At 36.1% G+C, this 23072-nt stretch overlaps 1 protein-coding gene across 1 annotated transcript in view; it reads right to left on the reverse strand.

Moving 5' to 3' along the window:
* HDX (highly divergent homeobox) overlaps positions 1 to 23072 on the reverse strand; it is a 146247-nt gene that overhangs the window by 34115 nt on the left and 89060 nt on the right. Inside the window, exon 5 of the mRNA XM_008066517.2 lies at positions 5019 to 5165. Coding sequence (XP_008064708.1) covers positions 5019 to 5165 — 147 coding nt within the window. The remainder of the gene's footprint in view (positions 1 to 5018; positions 5166 to 23072) is intronic.

Below are 23072 nucleotides of genomic sequence, written 5' to 3' on the forward strand. Positions count from 1 at the left end.
AGAACAGTGTGGAAGCATTCCCTTTTCTCCAACCCTCACCAGGATCTGGTTTTGTTGTTCTTTGTTTTGTTTTGTTTTAATTTGATTTATTGATGAGGGCCATCCTTACTGCAGTTAGGTGGTATCTCATTGTGATTTTGATTTGCATTTTTTTGTTTATTATTGAGGCTGAGCATTTGTTCATGTGTCTGCTGGCTGCTTGTATATCTTCTTTTGAAAAGTGTCTATTCATGTCCTTTGCCCATTTTTTAATGGGGTTTTTTCCCCCTTCCAGTTAATTTGAGTTCCTTGTAGATTCTGAATGTATGCCTTCGTCAGTTGCATAGTTAGCAAATATTTTTTTTTCCATTCTGTAGGTTGTCTCCCCACTTTCTTGATGGTTTTTTGTTTTGTTTTGTTTTGCTGTGCAAAAGCTTTTCACTTTAATGAGGTCCCATTTGTCTATCTTATCATTTATGGCATTCGCTTTTGGGAATTTGATCAAGAGTTGGTTCCCTACTCCAATGTGTATAAGAGTGTTTTCCACGTTTTCTTCTGAATTCTTACAATTTGAGGTTTTAAGTTTAGGTCTTTGATCCATTTAAAGTTCATTTTTGTATATGGTGATAGATAGGGGTTCTGTTGCATTCTTCTGCATGTGGTCAGCCAGTTTTCCCTGCACCATTTGCTAAATATGGTCTTCTTTCCCCAGTGGTTGTTATTGTTGGCTTTATTAAAGATGAGTTGGTTGAGAGATCGAGCTTTTGCTTCTGTAATCTCTGTCCTGTGTGTCTTTTCTTGTACCACCAACAGGCTGTTTTGGTTACTGTAGCCTTGTAGTAAAGTTTAAATTCTGTAAGTGTGGTATCTTCCACTTTGATCCTTTTCCTGATGATTGTTTTGGCCTTTTGTGCTCTTTTTGGTTTTTATATGAATTTCTATATTGTCGTTTCCAAGTCTGAGAAAAATGATGTTGGTAATTTGATGGGTATTGCATTGAGTCTAGATTGCTTTGGGTAGGGTGGATATCTTGACAATATTGATTCTTCCAGTCCCTGAACATGGAATATTATCCATTTTTTTGTGTCATCCTTGATTTTTTGTGCTGCGTTTTGTAGTCCTTGTTGCAAAAGTCTTTCACACCTCTGGTTAGGTAGACACCAAAGTATTTCTTTTTTGGTAGCTATTGTGCATGGGATTATGCTTTTTATTTGGTCTTCTGCTTATTGCTGATGTACTGTCTTTTGTATTGTCTTTTGTACATTGATTTCGTACCCCAAGACTTAGCTGAAGGCGATTATCAGTGCAAGGAGGCTTTTGATAAGATTCCCTAGGGAAAACATCGTTTGCGCCTAGAAAAGTTCTAGCATAAACATTTATTTATTTAACCTCTGTTAAATAAATCAGTAAATAATAGCCAGTAACCTAGGAATGACGTTTCCAGTTAAAGAAAAACATGCACATAATTATAATACTCAGTAAAGTCTAAGGAAAAGTATAGCAAGTTTACTTTCTAGACATTTTAGAAGTATAAGAAATATCAAGGAAAAATAATCTTAAATGTCCCAATTTTACTATAAGTTATAGTTAACTAGATATACTGAGGCAAAGTTTATTTTGGTGATCAGTAACTAGAAGGTTTATTAGGCCCCAAAACAACTAAATAGTTTCTCCTGAGATCACAAGAATACATTTATGTGGCAAACATATTCTTCTCTAGAGAAATGTGCAAAATGTTACAGAAGAGTTACTCATAACATATCATCCCTTCAATTTTTCTATCTGCCGTGAGCATTCTGGCATGTTAAAAACCAGTAGAAATAAAAGAATAGTAAGCACTTCCCTACTGTCTTATCTAAGAGTTTTAACCTTATGGCTGTCTATAGAGTCTTAAAGCTGCTGTCATGGTGCAAGGTGCTTATTAGTTATTAGTGGAAGATTGAATTTAAAAATGTGGAAAAACTCAGTACAAAAGTTGGGAGAAAAATTTGAGGATATTTTACAGAAAGTAGAGCAAAAGGAAAAACAGATTGAAAATGGAAATCTCAGAGTAGCAGTTGTATTCCAAGTGTAGAGACTAGCCAATCCAGATTGGAGCAAATCAGAAAAGTCCAGGAAATACTTACTTAGAATGAAGAAATTGTTACACCAGCAAATGTGTATGAATGTATGGAGAGAAAATGTATGCAACTGGGAAAGAGGTTTGAGGATATATTAGTATTAAGTATCTAGGAAATCAAACAAATATATAATTATCTGAAACAAAAACTAAGTAAATTATCAACTACAGGGAAACAAATAATGTTATACAGAAAAGGAAAAAAAATGACATTGCACTACATAATGCAAATGTTAAAGCATCTACATAGTTATAATAACATTAACACTGAATACTAAACTAACCAAAATTACTGGAGGACAAGGAGAGAGGAAGTATGCATATAAGTGCACGGATTAACGAAGAGATCTTGAAAGAGATTTTAAAAAATAAATTCCTTGCATTTCATAGTGAAAAATCAACTGATAATGTCTAATATTGAAAAATCAAGAAGTAGCAATATAAAAAGATATGAGAGAGACTGTTGACTATTTCCCATATTTGTCCTCACCTTGTTCCAGAATAATAGAAGGTTTAGCTAGGCCCATGGTTGTCTACAGTCAAACAGTATTTGCAGTTTCCCTTGCAGTTTGATATGATCATGAGATTAATCTTTGGACAATGGGGTGTAAACAAAAGTATCTTATGGCAGTTTCTAGGAACCTCTGTTAAAATATAGTTGGTACACACTTTTTGCCCCTTCTTCTTTCCCCTCTCCATGCTGCCTGGACCATATATGCTATCATTTTGTACCTTTAGAACAAGAGCTATATCACAGGGATATTGAAATGGAAACTGGAATATATCAGGGTCTCTGAGGACTACATAGAGCTGAACTGCCATGTCAGCTGCAAATTGAGTACCCCTGGACTTATAAATGAAATTGAATTGTCTTGTTTAAGCCATTGCTACTTTTGAGTCTTTCTGTTACTCACAGCTAAACCTAATCTAATTATCACAGTGCATCATTCATAGATGGAGGTCAATACCAGAGAAATTGCTTAAAGTGGTTTACTCTGGCTATTGGAAAACGGTAGGAGGGAAGGAGTAAGGAATGTTGGTTTTGTAGGAAGTTCTACAAAACTTGATTCCATAAGCTATATACATATATAACATGATTTTTTAAAAACTAAAAATGACAAAAGCAACAAAAACACAAACACTACATTTTCCTAGTTTGGCTTTTGGTTAGGCTCCTCATACTATGATCCTACTCTAATTCCTCCTCAGTCATTTGTATTCTTATGTCATCCCTCTTGTTAGACTCCAACCTCCTTAAAATAGTAATAGTATTTAATGCACTTCTCTTTCCTTGTTACTATACACTAACACATAGCAGCATGCACTGTAAATGCAGGATTGAATTTGATTTCCCATCTGGATCCTAACAAGAAGAAGCAAGACTCTGAAAAGGACGGTATTTGTTTTGAGAAATCTGTGCTCTACAACTTCTCCTTATATTGCCTTTTCTTTCCTGAGTCTCTTGAGTAACTGGAACTACAGGTGTGCACCACCAGGCCTGGTTCTTTGTTACTGGCTTTTCAATAGTATGTCCCTCTTAGTCTTCCGGAATAATCTCCCAGTGTGTGCTAAAGTAGGCTCATACTTTCTCACAAGAGCCAATTGTTAGCATCTCTTCACAACTCTGGTTGAGACATGGAATCAGGAGAGAATCTTTATACCACAGAGATAAGCAAATACTATAAAGCAGGGTTTTTTTCCCCTTAAAGAGCTGATTGTTAAATACTTATCAGCACCACTACTATCTATATCTTATATCAACATCTTTCAAATGGAACATAAACTAGCATCCCCATGACTGATCAGTATGATTTTTAATCCATAATTTATTATGTGATATGTGAGATGTATTTCAGATCACCTCATGTAATTTTTAAAATGTTACTGACATATTTTTAACATACCATGAAATCACTCATTTAATATGTACAATTAACATGTTTTCAATATATTCACAGAGCTGTGCAACAATCACCATTATCTGATTCCAGAACATTTTCATCATACCAAGAAGAAGCCCTATATCCATGAGCAGTCATTCCCCATTCCTCCCTACCCTCAGCCCCTGGTAATTGCTAATCTACTTTCTGTCTCTATGTTGTGCTTATTGTGGATATTTTATAGAAATAGAATCAATTCATTTGTGGTTTTTGTGATTTAATTCTTTCAGTTAGCATAATGTTTTCAAGGTTCATCAATTTTATAGCATGTACCAAATCTGTATTCCTTTATTTAGCTCTATAATATCCATTAATATGTATATACCACCTTTTGGTTATTCATTCATTTGGTGGATGTTTGTGTTGTTTCGACTTTGGACTATTACGGATAATGTTACAAATGTTAGTATATACGTATTTGAGTCAGATATACATTTTTCATTCTTTTGAGAGCAGTAGAATTCATCCTGGGAGAGTAAATTTTGGGTAATTTGATAACTCTATGTTAAACTTTATGAGAACTGTTTTCCAAAGTAGCTGAAATATTTTACATGTATACTAGCAGTGTATAAATGTTCCAATTTCCCCGTGTCCTGGCCAACACTTGGTATTACCTGTCTTTTTTTGTTAGCATCATCACAGTGACTATTAAGTGTTAGTTTTGATTTCCATTTCCATAATGACTAATGATGTTGAATATCTTCTCATGTAACTATTGGACATTTGTATATCTTCCTTAGAGAAATGTCTATTCAGGTCCTTTTCCTATTTAAAAATTGTGCTATTTGCTTTTTCATTATTGAATTGCAAGTGTTTTTTCACAGTCTAAATAAAAATTTCTTAACAGATATATGATTTGACAATCTGTGGTTTATCTTTTCACTTTATTGATGGTATTGTTTTCAGCATCTCATACAATTCTTAAATCTTTCGTTATACCACTCATCAACTATAGCATGAAAATTATAGAAAATTCTTACCCGAACTATTTCACAGTCAACATTTAATTCAGTTGCAACGGCTTCAATTTTCTCTCTACAAACAGAGCCCAGGCTTGTCATGCCATTGTCCCAATACTTCTTCAGGGTGGCCAAGTCTCGGTCACTGAACTGAGTGCGATCCTGTAGCTGAAAAATACATTTTTAAAAATTAAAATAACAATACTTAGTGATATCACAGAAACAAAGAACCAAAGACCACATGTTCTCACTCAAAAGTGGGACCTGAACATTAATCACAATAGAATTACTAATGTGATCAGCAGTCACAGGGTACTGCCAGGGGAGAAGAGGGACACTTAACACAAAGCGTACCTGATCCTAAACGAGGGAAAATGAAGACGAGTTGAAGGCCCAAATTTCACCTGCATGTAGATTACTTATGTACCCCATCCTGACTTGTACCCCACATCTCTATAATAAAATAAAGTTATATTTAAAAAATTCTTTTTAACATGGTTTTATCTTTTTAAAAAGATTTCATTTTCTGAACAAACACAAATAAACAGAACACATGCCAGAAGCTAGCATACAAGCAATTGTTCTAGATAGATGTGAGCTTTTTCCACATGCTTTCAAGAATGAAAAAAGTCCTCTGGCTTCTTTGTCAAGAAAAGACCTAACAATGATCTTCGTAAATCAAAACGTTTAAATTATTGAGACAAAAAAAGTGTGGTTTGACATTCTGTAGGTGGAACTGCAAGCATTTTCATGAACAAAGCATTCTATGGCCTGATGGATGCTTTGGAAAACGGGAGCATTTTTTTCTATACGTCAAAGAATATGGATAACTTCTTGGTCTGTCAAACTTTTACATAGACTGAACTTAGAGAAATTGGAAACATCTTTGAAATTAGCATAATAATACATGGTATGCGAGTATACCCAATCAAATTGCACAGTGCCCCATGTTTCTGTCAACATAATTTTACTAAAGCTGGAAAAAAATTAGAATAACCAAAGGAAAGAATGCTATTGAGAGAATCATCAGGGTAAAATGTGATAAGTCATTTTCAACACATAATGGCAGCTAAATTCATATGACAATGCTTACTCTGTGTTCTCTCGTTCTCAAAGTGGGCATTTTTATTGTTTTTAATTTTCATAACATAATACAGTGTGCTAGTATAAAATGAGTAGAATTTCTTAACTGATTTTAATAATACAAATAATATATGTTCATTATATAAAATATAAATGCAGAAATAAGAAGATAATTTAAATTATCCATAACTTGGAGATAATGCTTGTTAACATTTTAATGTATATCAAACTTTTTCTATAATGCAGAAATTCACATTCACATACTACATACAGCTGAAAAACAAAGACAATATTATACCAGCATACTGCTTTTGATAAATTAATCTAGATTTTCTATATAAGGCATTGGCTTCCTACTAATGTTATAATTAATTAAAAAGTTAAATAAGAGAAATGTGAAAAGAAAATATAGCCCTGAATATCGTATTTATGACTTCAGAAAGTTTCATAGTAAGCCTACACTTTTTGTTCTTAGGCTTCTTAAATCTAATAAACTATGGACTTTGTATATTGTTTTAATTCAACAAATCCTGGAGGAATCCATAGAAAATAAATTAGAAACATGATAGAATAATGACATCTATTTTGTTAAAAAAAAAGTCCACAGGAAAAGAGCAGTCAAAGGATTCATTCAATGGGGCACAGAGAGTCCATGGCAGAGCTAGAAATAAAAATATCTCTGATTTTTTCAGAGATGTCTCTCATTATTTCAAGAGGTTGTGAAAAAAATCTAAACATAGGCTTTAATTAAAATATATATGCTGCAAAGCCCTGTGTGAATGTATGTGTGTGTGTGTTTGTGATGAGAGAGAAAGAACAAGAGAGAGTAAGGAGTAGAGAGAGAGAGCCCGTAACAGTTGGTGAGTTGTGGACAAATATTGAAAATGATGCCATGAGGAATGAGGTTCTGTTGCTGCCTTCTGCCTAAGATAATATGATCTAGTCTCACACAGAGGTTAGACCTCAAATAATTCCTAGACATACACTGTTTTCAACATTTCTTTTCTAACTAAAACTAAAATGCAAGCTTCTCCTAAGTCAGAATCAGGTAACAGTGAAAAATAATATTAAAACATGACTTAACACAAAGCGTTACTGAAGCTAAAACTGATACAGATGTAGACTTGTTTTAAAGCTACAACCTTTTGAAGAGTAATTTTAGTCACCAGAAGGAAAAGTAATATATGAAATATTAGTTTACTATCAAGAGAGTAATGTTAGACTGAACAATTAAAGTGTGTCTCCTCTTGAAATATATAGTGCTTGTGTGTGTGTACTAATAAATCTCATTATCAGTTAAATCTGTTTTCTCCCTGCCTAATTATAGGTACTAATATTAAATTACATGGTCCCAATAAATGAATCAAAAGATGCCATCTAAGATTTGTTTTTAATCAAGAGGAATAACCATTAAGTTACTTATAACACAAAATCACTTTAAGTGATCATTTTACATTAAATGCACAACAGTTGTGCAGTTAAATTATCAAAATAAAACAGAAATCAAAATAAATGGCAGTAAGGTTCTAGGTAGATTCAAATAATCCATCATAACAGCTAGCATACATATTCCCTTAATTTTCCATTGCATCAAATTCTTCAGTGCCGGCTTACCTATATTACTGTCAGAATGGAAGGGATAATGAACAGAACACTGAACAAACTCAGCCAATTAATTTGTAATTCATTTAGAGAGCACCCAAAGCTGATTCATCCCTTAAGTTGAACTAAATAAAACTTGATTTGATTTGCTAGAAATATGCTGGGATCTTTGCATCAGCAATGCTAAAGGCAACCTATTATGATAATACCTATTAAGTAGAAGCATATGGGGGAAAAGTAGTTATTTTTAAAGCTCCTAAGAGCATATTTTTACTCAGAAAATAAAGTAATAAAAATCGACTTCCAGCAAGATAGCGACGGGGCAACCTGGTCTGTGAAACCCTCTGCAAAGGAGAACTGCAGTGGGTCTCTGGCTCTCTCCCCGGGGGCTGCAGACCCCAACATCACAGTCTGCTCTTCATAGGAGCTCGGCCGTTGCCACCGCTGGGGCAACACAACGGTCTGGACAACCACTGCAGCGCAGATACTGCCGCTGCCGCTGGTAGCACATCACACCACCTGGGACGGAGGCAATCCACTACTTCAGTCCTTGAAGCCCCTGCAGGCAAGGCAAGATCTGCTGGGATCGCTGCCACCTCTCCTGCGACTGAGACATCCTGCCCGCTGTGAGTCTCCTGCCATATGCACTGAGGCAGGCATCGATTTCCAGCCTCTGCCAGTTCCTGTCCGGCCCCACCCCCTCTGGGGAGAGCAGCTGAGATAGCACCACCTGCTGGTGATTCAAGGTAACAACACCGAAATGGGAGAAACAAACTTGAAAAACAGACACAGGCCAGAGTGGTGAACAGAGGGTGATCTGAACTGTCCTCCACAGCAGGCCAGGGGCAAGTGACCCTAACTGCGAATTAATTTACCAGCTTGAAAAGAAAGCTAGAAATCAGAGCTGAATGGACATTGGACTTAAACGAAATGTCTCAGAGTGTGCTTGATTGGTTCTGTTAGTTTAATTCTGTTACTTAATTCTATTCCTACTTTATTGTTCCTTTTTTTTCTTTTTTCTTCTTCCTTTTCTTCTCTTTTCCTGTCTCTGTAAACCATATCTTTGATTGGTTAATAAGGTGGTTGGTTAGCTTGTATGTTAGCATCATTATATGTTTTATTTTTTTTTTTGTATGGGAGTTGGTTCATCTGTAGATGTGGTCTATTGTTTGTATCTGTTTCAGTATAGGTCTCTCTCTCCATTTGTTGGCACACTCGTTTGTTTCCCCCCTTACTCCTCTATCTCTCCACCCACCTCTTCAAGCCACTGTCTGCTCCATTCTCTTCCCTCTGTTAACCACATTTTATTTCAGGGAGTAAAACTACAGCCCCACCGCATGGACATATTCCAAGGCAGTGGGAAGTGGGTTCCAGATTATCCACACACCTGTCAGTGAATACCAGGACCTGCAGATAGATTTTGAATCACACCTCCCCCCTTAAGTAAATCTCAAAACTGCAAAAAGGACCACCCCCAACCTACGGTGCAACTCCAGAATTGAACAAAGTAAGAGGGCATACATAAAGAATAAGAGATTGAACAAACAGAAGTAAAACCAATCCCTCTACCCCTGAATAACAGAATTAAAGAAGATGGTGATGTGGAGGGAAGGAAGAAGTAGGGAGGGGGAAAAACCACACAAATGAAGAAAAAACCAAAAGAAGAATATAGGTCTCACACAGACCCCTGGGAGATCAAACACTGAGAAAACAGATTCTGGAACACAAACAATGAAGAGCCCCCAGAATGACTGGTCACATGCAACAAACCCAGATATCAAGACATTAATGGAGAGAATTAAAAAAATTGAGGAGAGACAAGAGGAAAATAAGAAGGAGCTGATGTCAGAAATAACAGAGGTAAAAAATACTGTGATGAAAATAAATAACAAACTAATAAGCATGGAAAGCAGAATTAGCCAAGCAGAAGAAAGAATCTCAGAGCTCAAAGACAAAAACACAAAACTAACCCAAACTGTCAAAAGCATAGAAAAGAAGCTCAGAAAGATAGAACAAAACCTGCAAGAGATGAATGATCACTTCAAGAGGCCAAACCTAAGAGTAATTGGGCTTCCTGAGGCAGAGAGAGAAACAGAAGCCACGCTGGAAAGAACATTTCATGAAATCATTCAAGAAAACTTCACTCATCTCATCAAGGATGAAAAAATTCAAACAAAAGAGATTCAGAGAACCCATGCAAGACAACAGATGAGAAGACCGACTCCCAGACACATAATAATTCGCCTAAACAAAGTAGCTATAAAAGAAAAAATTCTAAAGGCAGCAAGAGAAAAAGGCCAGACTACCTACCAGGGAAAACCAATTAGAATAGCAGCAGATTTATCCACAGAAACCTTTCAGGCTAGAAGAGCCTGGAGCCCTATCTTCAAAGTTCTAAAAGATAAACAATTTCAACCAAGAATAACCTACCCAGCCAAACTAAACTTCATTAGTGAGGGAGAATTGAAATCTTTTCCAGATATCCAATCCCTAAGAACCTACGCAGCCACCAGACCACCTCTACAAGAAACACTTAAGAAAGTACAGAACACAGGAGAAAAAGAAAAAAGAACAACAACATTCTTCACAAGAGTACAGGCAAAAGGTTAAAAAGACACATGAGCCAACTCCAAAACCCAAAGAAAGACAACAAACAAAAAGGAACAACTCTGTAAGAACCTTATGACAGGGATCAACTCTTGCATTTCAATTATTAGCCTAAATGTGAACGGACTAAATGCACCACTGAAAAGACATAGAATGGCAAAATGGATAAAATATCATCAGGCAACAATCTATTGCCTTCAAGAGACTCACCTCACTAGAAAGGAAACCCACAGACTCAAAGTAAGAGGATGGGAAACAAACTTTCAAGCGAATGGAATACAAAAGAAAGGAGGAATAGCGATCTTAATTTCAGACAAAATACCCTTCAAGCTATTAAAAATCAAAAAAGATACAGAAGGCCACTACATAATGATAAAAGGCTAAATCAATCAACAAGAAATATCTATCCTAAACATATATGCACCCAACATAGGTGTGCCAACTTTCATAAAGCAATTTCTAGGAAAACTAAAGAAAGATATTGACTCTAACACCATCATAACTGGGGACTTTAATACCCCACTCACAACACTAGACAGATCATCAGGACAAAAAATCAGCAAGGAGATCCGGAACCCCAATGTGATTTTGGACCAAATGGACTTAATTGATACCTACAGAACACTCCATCCAAGACCACAGAATATACATTCTACTCATCACCGCATGGAACGTATTCTAAGATCGACCACATAATTGGCCATAAATCAAGCATGAGCAAATTTAAAAGAACCAAAATTCTACCATGCACCTTCTCAGATCACAGTCGAATAAAAATAAACATTGACACCAACAAAGTCCCCCCAAAACCCACAAAGACATGGACAACAAACAGCATGATGCTAAACAACTCCTGGGTCAATGATGAAATCAAAACAGAGATCAAAAGATACCTGGAAACAAATGAAAATGAAGAAACATCTTACCAAAATCTCTGGGACTCCTTGAAAGCTGTAGTAAGAGGGGAATTTATAGCCCTACAAATACACATGAAGAAAATGGAAGGAACACAAATTAACAGCCTAACAAGCCACCTAAGGAAGCTGGAAAAGCAAGACCACAAAAACCCTAATTTCAGCAGAAGAATCCAGATCACCAAAATAAAAGCCCAAATCCAGGACATAGAAGACAAAAAGATAATACAAAAAATCAATGAAACAAAAAGCTGGTTCTTTGAAAGAATAAACAAGATCAATGGTCCCCTAGCTAGACTGACCAAGAAAAAATGAGAAAAAAAACCAAATAAGCACAATCAGAAACACAAAAGATGAAGTCACATTTGACCCTGAAGAAATACAAAAGATCATCAGAGACTACTACGTACACTTGTATGGAAACAAACTTGAAAACCAGAAGGAAATAGAGGACTTTCTGATATCACACAACCTACCTTGGTTGGAACAATTGAGACCCTAAATAGACCAATTACAATCAAGGAAATTGACTACGTAATAAGAAAACTTCCTACAAAAAAAGCCTCGGTCCAGATTGCTTTCCAGCAGAATTCTACAAGACATTTAAGGAGGAGTTGTTACCAATCCTACTGAAGGTATCCCAGGAGATTGAAAAAGATGGAACTCTCCGCAAATCATTTTATGAAGCCAACATCACATCGATACCCAAGCCAGGAAAAGATCCAACAAAGAAAGAGAACTACAGGCCAATATCTTTGATAAACATAGATGCTAAAATTCTCAACAAGATCCTAGCAAACCGAATTCAGCAATACATCTCAAAAATCATCCATCATGACCAAGTAGGCTTCATTCCTGGGATGCAAGACTGGTTCCACATTCGTAAAACCATAAATGTAATTAAATACGTCAACAGATGTCAAAACAAAAACCACATGATCATATCATTAGATGCAGAAAAAGCTTTTGATAAAATCCAGCACCCCTTCTTGATAAAAATCCTTGAACATCTAGGCATACGGGGAACATATCTCAAAATAGTAAAAGCCATCTACGAGAAACCCACAGCCAGCATACTCCTAAAAGGACAAAAATTGGAACCATTTCCCCTGAAAACTGGCACAAGACAAGGATGCCCACTCTCACCCCTCCTGTTCAACATAGTATTGGAAGTCCTGACTTGAGCAATCACAGAAGAGGAGGCAATCAGGGGTATCCAAATAGGAAAAGAGGAAGTCAAGTTATGTCCTTTTGCAGAAGATATGATTGTGTACCTTGAAAACCCAAGAGAATCTGTCAAAAGCCTCCTTACATTGATAAAGGCCTTTGGCAAAGTCTCAGGATACAAAATAAATGTACAAAAGACAATCGCATTTCTCTACACCAATAATAAACAAACAGAAACCCAAATAAAAAACACAATTCCATTCACAAGAGCCACAAAAAAAAGAAATACCTTGGCATCTTCCTAACCAGAGATGTGAAAGACCTTTACAATGAAAATTACAAAATACTGCTCAAAGAAATCAAAGATGACACAAACAAGTGGAAAAGTATCCCATGCTCATAGACTGGAAGAATCAACATTGTGAAGATGTCCATCTTACCTAAGGCAATCTACAGATTCAATGCAATACCCATCAAATTACCAGCAACATTCTTCTCAGACCTAGAAAAAACAACACAGGAATTCATATGGAAACACAAATGTCCAAGAATAGCCAGAGCAATCCTCAGCAAAAGAAACCCAAAGTAGGTGGTATCACATTACCAGACTTCAAATTTTACTATAAAGCTACAATCATCAAAACAGCTAGGTATTGGTATAGGAACAGGCATATAGATCAATGGAATAGAATTGAGATTCCAGAATCAAAACCTCAATTTCTCAACCAACTCATCTTCAACAAGGCCTCCACCACCTACCACTGGGGAGAGGAGAACCTATTCAGTAAATGGTGCTGGGAAAACTGGCTGATCACATGCAGAAGATTGAAACAGGACCCCTATCTATCCCCATGCACAAAGGTTAACTCCAAATGGATCAGAGACTGAAATGTAAAACCTCAAACCACAAGAACCTTAGAAAATGAAGGAAATACCCTCATGGAAATTGGAACTGGCATCCAATTCCTGAACAAAACCCGAAACCCACAGGTCATAAGAGAGAAGATCGACAAGTGGGACCTTATTAAACTGACAAGCTTCTGCAAGGCCAAAGAAACCATCAAGAGAGCAGGGAGACAGCCTACAGACTAGGAAGAAGTATTTGCCAACACCAGGTCTGACAAAGGTTTAACATCCTGGATCTACAAGGAACTCAAATGTGCTGAAAAGAAAAAAACAAACAACCCCATTATAAAATGGGCAAAAGATATGAACAGATACTTCACAAAAGAGGACATCTGAGCAGCCAACAAACACATGAAGACATGTTCAACCTCACTAATCATCAGGGAGATGCAATCAAAACCACACTGAGATACCACCTAACTCCAGTCAGAATGGCAATCATCAACAACTCCAAAAGTATCAGCTGCTCGAGAAGGTGTGGCGAAAAGGGAACACTTCTACACTGTTGGTGGGAGTGTAAACTAGTGCAGCCTCTGTGGAAAGCAGTGTGGCGATTCCTAAAAGCTCTAAATATCAACCTCCCATATGACCCCCCAATCCCCCTACTGGGAATATACCTTGAAGAACTCAAATCACTCTATAAAAAAGATACCTGCACACGTATGTTTATTGCAGCATTGATAACAATAGCAAGAACCTGGAAACAACCATGCTGTCCATCAAAAGAGGACTGGATTAAAAAAACGTGGTACATATACACGATGGAATACTATGCAGTCATAAAAAAGAACAAAATCATGAATTTCGCAGCAACCTGGAAGGAACTAGAGTCTATAATACTGAGTGACCTCTCACAGAAATAAAGATCTGAGTATCACATGTTCTCCCTTATACTGGATCTTGAACATCCAATGTAATACTATAAAAAAATGACTGAAGGTACTGGGAAACTATGGTGGGGAGGGAGGGAGATGGAATTAACAGTAGCAAAAGATGGGGAAACACCTCTTATCAACAGGGTGTCTGAATGAAACCTAATTGTACACCTAACCCTTAACTGTACCTCATAAAACCATAATATAAAATACTGATTATGGAAAAAAAAATAAATTAGCATTAAAACTATGAACAGCCATTTAGAGAAGGAAATAAAAAGTCGACATTTAAAGGAGAAGGTAAATTCTTCCCTAAAGAAACCTAAAGTTGAAATCAGTTTTTAAATTAAATTTATCTTTTTAAAATTTTTCTAGTTTGTCTTTCTATTGGATTCTCAGATCGCTTTCATTTTACAAGGCACTCAGAAGCCAAGGTGCTCAGGCAATTATCTTTTGGATTTTGTGAAAAGAACAGCATCCCAGTGACCCATGCAATCTAGGTGAAAGTTGAGACTTGAACCAAATAACCACATAATGGTGGTAACTTTACTTGTCTTATATTGCAACTTAATAGGTAGAAATCCTCTGACCTTTTCATCAGCCTGGATACTTCTAAGAATTTGGGTTTTTGCTTTTCTTTTTTTTAATTTTAATTTTAATTTTTCATTTTAAATATGTGGGAAGCAATTAAGGGTTAGGTATACAAATGCTCATTATGCAGGTAGCCTTGTCAATGAGGTGTGTCCCCATCCCCTGGCAGTTTCCCACTATTGCCAATCTCTTTCTTAAAGTATTATGACAGTTGTTCAAGGTCCACTTATGAGTGAGAACATGTGATACTCAGTTCTTTGTTTCTGCAATAGATCACTCAGTATTATAGACTCTAAGTTCATACAAGTTGCTGCAAAGTTCATAATTTTGTCCTTCTTTATGACTGCATAATATTTTAATGTATATATGTACCACATTTTAAAAAATCCAGTCCAGTTTCAATGGGCAGCACAGTTGGTTCCATATTTTTTGCTATTACATGCAATAAACATGCGTGTATGGGTATCTTTTTCATTTTTTACTTTTTTCATAACATTAGGTGATAAAATTGTGATATAGGGCTGCAGAGTTTCCCGTTTGTATGTGTCTTTGTTAAATGTGGAACAGGACTACATATGTGTACTAAACTCTTTTGAAATGACAATTATTTAAAAATTTATTTTTACTTCAAAATCTCTTTCTCTACAAATTTTTCACTTACAAGTTCTGCTTTCCACATAACTATAGGAGACAATTTTATAAAGTTTTCTGCCACTACATAACAAGCATCCCCCTTCTTCCATTTTCAAAAACGTCGTTCATAACTTCCTTCTGAACCTTCACCAACAGTGTGCTTTTTTAAAATTATATAGATGTGGGGTACAATTCAGGGTTAGGTATACAAATGTTGACTATGCAGGTTCCCTTGTTGATGAGGTATGCCTCTCCCTCCCTTAGCAGTTTCCCTCAACTGCTAATCCCACCCCCCCGACAGTTTCCCAGTACTGCCAATCCCCTTCTTATAGTATTATAATAATTGTTCAAGGTCCACTTATGAGTGAAGACATATGGTGCTTTGTTCTTTTTTTCTGTGATAAATCACTGAGTATGATCGACTCTAAACTCTTTCCTCAGCTTCCTCCCTCAGTTTTCCATATGCTTTCCTAACCAGAACATCAGTCCAGATTATCACTAACCTACTCTGGTGAGATTTCAAACCTGTTTCATGAAAGTTGGTTCATCTGTCCACTGGATTATGAGCACCTTAATGGCAGAGATCAAAGCTTATTCTATTTTTTATTAAGAAAAATAAAAGTAGTCATGTTTTTGACTAAAAAATAGTCAAATAATCAGAAAGGTATAAAAAGAGCTACAGTTTCTCTCCTTTTCTTACTTGCAAACCCACACCCAAAGCAATCACTGGCAATAACTTCCCATGGCACAATGCTACAAACTTAAACTTTTCCATTTTATAATATATTTACAGATCTTTCTATATCATCACATACAGATATGCTTCAATCATTTTTTGTGTGTGGTAAGAACATAACATGAAATCAGCATTCTAATTAATCAGTACTGTATAACATAGTATTGTTAATTATAGGCACAATGCTATATAGTAGATCTTTAGTATTTATCTTGTGTAACTGAAACTTTATGTCTGTAAAACAACAACTTCCCATTTCCCCCTTCTTCAGCCCCTTAAAACTATTTTTTCCTTCCCTGCTTTGATGTTTCACTATTTTAGATACTTCATGTAAGTGGAATTATGGAGTATTTCTTTCCGTGCCTGGCTTACTTAATATAATTTCCCCCAGGTTCACCCATGTTGTTACATATGATAGGATTTCTTTCTTTTATAGGGCCGAATAATATATATATATACACCACATTTTTCTCTATTCATTCACCCCTTGATGGAAATTTAGGTTGTTTCCATATTTTGGCTATTGTAAATAATACTACAATAAACATGGAAGGGTAAAAATCTTTTTGAGATCTTGATTTCAATTCTTTTGGATAAACAACAGAATTGATATTGGTAGATAATGTGGTAGTTCTATTTTTAATTATTAGTGTTCCTTAGTCTTTTTAGCTGCTAGATTGTGCTTCATCAAAAGGGCACAATTTAGTTAAAGAGTTATCTGTTGATAGACATTAGGTCATTTTCAGGTTACTGCTATTAAAAATAATGCTGGAGGCTGGGCTAGGTGGCTCAGCCTATAATCCCAGTGCTTTGGGAGGCCGAGGTGAGTGCATTGCCTGAGCCCACGGGTTCGAGACATGCCCGGGGAACTTGGTGAGACGTCATCTCTACAATAAATCAAAAATTAGCTGGGCATGGTAGCGCGCACCTGTAGTTCCAGCTACTTGGAAGGCTGAGGTGGAAGGATTACTGGAGCCCAGCAGGTGGAGGCTGCAGTGGCCGGGACCAGCCACTGCACTCCAGTCTGGGTGACACAGTGAGACTCCAACTCAAAAAAAAAAATTATGCTGGAACAGACATTCTTGTACATATATCTTGTTTTACATTTGCACTTGAACATGATGTAAAATTCCTAGCAGTGTGTTTTGATCACCTCTTCTTTTTCTCATTGGTGAGGAAGAATTTCCTGCCCTAGAATCATAAGGATAACCAAAAGTATGATGTCTAACACTAGACAGATGAGATCACTAATAATGCATTAGTCACCTATACTCACAGTTCAAAAACTTTTTATGCCATGCAGAGCCACGTGGGGCTGCACTTAGGAATAGAATGAACAAGGAGGAGCTGTGAGAGACAAGTTTTGTAGTAACAAGAGGGAGATGTAACCCCTGGTTCACACAAGGTTTGCAGGGAACTAAGGACCACTACTCAAGGCATAAGCAGTGGCATTTGATAAAGAAGATTATCTGAATAGCATGTCTTTTCTGCAGGAACTTGATGGAGAGGAACATTCAAGGCCCTCACAGTATTTCCTGGATGCTAAGAGACACATAATAAGAGTCCTTAATTTTTTTTTTTTTTGAGTTGGAGTCTCACTCTGCCGCTCCCGGCCACTGCAGCCTTGACCTGCTGGGCTCCGGTGATTCTTCTGCCTCAGCCTTCCAAGTTGCTGGAACTACAGGCGCGCGCTACCACACCCGGCTGATTTTTTGATTTATTGTAGAGATGAGGTCTCGCCAAGTTGCCCAGGTGGATCTCGAACCCGCGGGCTCAGGCAATTCACTCACCTCAGCCTCCCAAAGGCGCGGGATTACAGACTGAGCCACTGAGCCCAGCTAATTTTAGATCTTATACAACAAAGCAGGATTAATGAATCAAGGAATGTGAGCATTTAATATTTTAAATAATTAATGCCCCTTTTAAGAAAGCAGAGATGTATGATGGTCCTTATTTTTTCAATGCTGGTTTTATTCAATTTTGTAATTTTTGCTAATTTAGTGAAAAATGATTTATTATTATTTTGATTTTTTTTCTTGCCATATAAGTAAGATTAATAATTTTATATGCTTACTGACCATTTTATATGCTTATTTTTTTCTGTAAAATACTCCTTAAAAAATTCAAGGTTTTTTTTAATTTTTAATTTTTTAAATTTCTGTGCCTCGAGTGACCAGAATTGTACTCAACATGTGTTAGAGCAATATCCTTTTTTTGCACACCATGATGTTTTAAAATCACATTGCATACATTTTCTTATGATTTGGAGTGCATTACCCTTTTAAATTGTGTATGTGACTTTTAGAGAATCTTATGCTCCACACATACATTGTTCCATTCAATTTATTTATTGATAATTCCTCATGTTCAGTGAAAATGTCTTATCTATAAGAGGTTTAGTATTGGGTCCTCAAAAATAATCCTTTTTATGTGCCTTCCTCTGGGGAACAAAATGTTTAACTTACCTCATTTTTTTTCAAATTGTAAATACACAACATAAAATTTGCCTTTTTAACTACTTCTAAGTGTACAGTTTGGTAGTGTTAGTATATTTACATTGTACAGCCAATCTCTAGAACTTTTCCTGACTGTGAAATAACTACTTATCTCCTTTCCTGGCAATGACCATTCTACTTTCTTTTTCTATTTAACTAATGTAGATAGTTCATATAAGTGGAATGATATTATATTTGTTCTTATGTAACTGGTTTATTTCACTTAGCATCATGACCTCAAAGTTCACTCATGTCGAAGCATATGTCAGAGTTTTTTCCTTTTTAAAGTTGAATAACCTTCCATTGTATGCAAATACCACATTTTTGCTCATCCATTCATCCATCAAGGGACATTTGTATTGTTTACATCTTTTGGCTATTGTGACTAATGCTATAAGTATCTTGTCAAGATCCTGTTTCAATTCTTTTAGATACATACCCAAAAGTGAAATTTCTATATCATATGTTAGTTTTTAATTTTAAAAAGATCTTCCATACTGTTTTCTCTAGCAGATGCATCATTTTATGTTTCCTTCAACAGTGCACAAAGACTCTAATTTCTCTACCATCTTGCCAATGCTTGTTATTTTTTCTCTCTGTGTGTGTATTTTGACAGTAGATATCTTAATTGGTGTGAGGTGATATCTCATTGTGACTTTGACTTGCATTTCTCTGATGATTAGTGATATTGAACATCTTTTTTCTTTCTTTTCTTTTTTTTGAGTTGGACTCTCACTCTGTCACCCAGACTGGAGTGCAGAGGCATGCTCCCAGCCACCACATCTTCAACCTGCTGGGCTCAGATGACCTTTCGCCTCAACCTTCTGAGTATCTGGAACTACAGGCACATGCTACCACAGCCGGCTAAGTTTTGATTTATTGTAGAGACAGTCTCGCCAAGTTGCCTGGGTGGGTCTCAAACCCGCGGGCTCAGGCAATCCACTCGCCTTGGCCTCCCAATGTGCTGGGATTACAGGCTGAGCCACCGAGCCCATAATCATCTTTTTATATGCTTGTTGGCCACTTGTATATATTCTTTGGGGAAAAATTTGTTCAGGTTCTTTGCCCATTGTTTAATTGGGTATTTGTTTTATGCTATTGAGTTGTAGGAATATCTCTCTATATATTTTTTCTGATATTAACCACTTTCAATAAGAGAGTATCTTTTACATTCTGATAGTTTTTGGTCCTTGACTTTCTGAAATATATCCCTGTGGTGGTTAATTTAATGTGTCAATTTGACTGGGCCAAGGAGTACCCAGACATTTGCTCAAACATTACTCAGGGTGTTTCTGTGCAGGTGCCTCTGAATGAATCAGTAAGCAGATTGCCCTTCCCAATGTGAGTGGGTCATGTTCATTCGTTGAAAACCTAAATTGAACAAAAAGTTCAAGTATGAGGAAATTCCTCCTGCTTGACTGTTGAGCTGGGACATTGTTTTTTTCTAGCGTATGAACTCAGAATGAAACATCAGCTCTTCTTGAGTCTTGATTCTGCTGCCTTTGGGACTGGAATTTACTGGAATTGGCTTGCCTAGTTCTCAGGCCTTTGGACTCAGACCAAAACTACACCTCATCTCTCCTGAGTCTCCAGCTGGCAGAATTCAATCTTGGGACTTCTATGCCTCCATAATTGTGTGAGTCAATTCTTTGTCTACATCTAACCTATGGGGTTCATTTCTCTGAAGAATCCTGACTAATATAAGCCATTTATCAAGGCTACTTGTAATTTATTCTTGTAAAGAACTCCCTCAGTTTTACAATATAGGGGTCTGAGCAAGAAGTGTCTTTTGGTCTTTAGTCACTGAAGTGCTGTCATCCAAATTCCTGACCCAACTCCTTTCCAAATATACCATGTGTGAAAGTGACAATTTTTGACTTAATTTTTCTTAAAAACTAAACAAAACAGTAAACTCTGAAGTTTCAACTGGCATTGCCTAGCTAACATTTTACTTGCCTTATGAGCAGTTTCAATTACAATGCTTTGCTCTGAAAATGTCATACAAATAGAAAACTTCTTTTTACTGATAAGCAGAAGTAGAGCAAAAACTCCTATTAACATAGCTTAGCTTAAAAGCATTGAATCCAGATAACTACACTTTTTAAGGAATTCTTTGGAGAAATCAACTCATCCTTTTTGGAGATAATTGAATAATTTTTTCCCTATACTTAGCAAGCAGCATCTTCAATATAAAATAGAGAAATGGTTGGTAAGCCTCTGTGTATAAGAGCAAACTTGTTGAAAACAAAACATCACACAATAAGGTCCATCACTTCAACATATATACAAAACTTCTATTCTCCAGCAACAGAAAAATAAAGCCAGAAGTAGATTTTGATTATGATAGGCATAGTAGGAGCTTAGAATTGGTAACAAGTAGCAAGCTGCAATTTTTATCCTCAATGCAAAATAGTGCGAATCCACAAAATCCCGAATTTAAATATTAGCTCTGTCTCTTCCTAGTTGTGAACAAGTGACTTAATCTCTGAAGTGTATCTGTAAAATTTGAAAATTATGGTAAAAGAATATGAGTATTAAAAATGCAAGTTGCAAAGTGCATTTGAATCATTAAAAAACTTTTCTTAAATAAGAAAAATAATTCCTAAAATAGTTATAATAATCAAATTAATTTGGGATATTATTAAAATTTTAACAACATCTAAAGTTACAAAACAGCATATATAAAATAAAAAGGCAGCATTGTTCTATGCCACCACAAATACAGTGCAAAACTTTTGGGAGGACCGACTTTCCCTAGCAAATGTTTAGAATTAATATGAATAGTTAAGAATGATTAAAAGTAAGTCACCCTAGTTGAGCAGAGTTGCTCATGCCTGCAATCCCAGCACTTTAGGAGGCTGAGGCAGGAGGATCACTTGAAGACAGAAGTTATAGACCAGCCTGAATAACATAGTGAGACCACCGTGTCTACAATAATTAATTTTAAAAAGGTCAGGTCTGATGACTTGTGCTTTAGCCCCAGCTACTTGAGAGTCTAAGGGAGGAGGGTCACTTGAGTCCAGGAGTTTGAGGTTACAGTGAGTTATGATTGTATCACTGCACTCTAGTCTGTGCATCACAGCAAGACCCTGTCTCTAAAAATAAATTAAAAAAATTAAGTCACCCAAAGAGAGAAGAGACTGATGCTGGGTGATTTTATAATACTTCACATGAATTTTGAAATCAGATTTTATAAATGACATTATAAATTAAAACTAGAAAAATCTGTATCCGGAACTAGAAATGGTTTCAAAAGAATGTATAGAATGTTTATTGTACTTTGTAGGTAAAATAGAAAAAAACTCATCTCAGGTCTATTTTCAATTTTTATTACTGTACACTTTATGCAATTTTCACCGTTATCTTCAGTAATAAGTACTAAAAATGTCAAAAGTCATCAAAATCATGTTTGACTACATTTACCTGTAGTCGCTGTCATTGTTTTGTTAGCATTACATTCTTTCCCTAGATGTAATCTCAAACTCTAGTCAAACATGCCTCTAGTTTTAAAGTATATGATTTAATAAATCGTTAAAATCATGTCATTTTAATAAGTGTAATAATTGGCTTTATTTTTCTAGTGAATTGTTAATTTTTGTTTCCTGTGCTATAGGTTACTGCAATAGCAGCCTCTGCTATGTTTGACTAGTTATAGTATAAACTTTATTTTATTTTTTTTGAGTTGGAGTCTCACTCTGTTGCCCAAGCTAGAGAGCAGTGGCACGTTCACAGCCACCACTGCCTCAATCTGCTGGGCTCAGGAGAACCTTCCGCTTCAGCCTTTCCAGTAGCTGGAACTATAGGTGCATGTCACCACGTCCGGCTAATTTTTTGATTAATTGTAGAGACGAGGTCTTGCCATGTTTCCCAGGTTGGTCTCGAACTTCTGGCTCAGACTATCCTCTTGCCTCCACCTCTCCCAAGTGCTGGGGTTGCATGTGTGAGTCATTGTGTCCTGCAACTTTTAAAAATCTTGTTCTAAAAATCTGCTAAGCTTTTAACTAACAGCTACTAGAAGGCAGGCAGTGATTATAACAATTATCTTCTATTTGTATTACATCTAACATTAACTTAAGATCATAACTTTGAGGCATGTGGCTCATACAACTACATGAACAGTATAGCACACGAGCAATTCTCTAGTTCAGACTGGACAACTTCAAAATTATCCAAGATCAAATGAGTATCAATATTTATCTATGATTATTTAGCTTATCAAAGAAGACATATGCAAGCTGCCAAAAACTTTTAATATGCAACTTTTGCAACTTCTTGTACTTAAATTGTTAGTAAAACAATACAGGAAATGATAATCATTTCTCACACAAACATTTTATGGCACAGAAAAACTGTTTAAGAACACACCTAAACAAATTTATATTTTTTCTTATTAATATATAATATTTTGTATATCACTGTGGTTTGGTGGGTTTTTTGCAATGGTAATATTTGAATCTTTTCTCTTC

Source organism: Carlito syrichta, unplaced genomic scaffold (assembly GCF_000164805.1).
Source record: "Carlito syrichta isolate Samal-C Ts95f unplaced genomic scaffold, Tarsius_syrichta-2.0.1 Scaffold308992, whole genome shotgun sequence".
Taxonomy (NCBI): domain Eukaryota; kingdom Metazoa; phylum Chordata; class Mammalia; order Primates; family Tarsiidae; genus Carlito; species Carlito syrichta.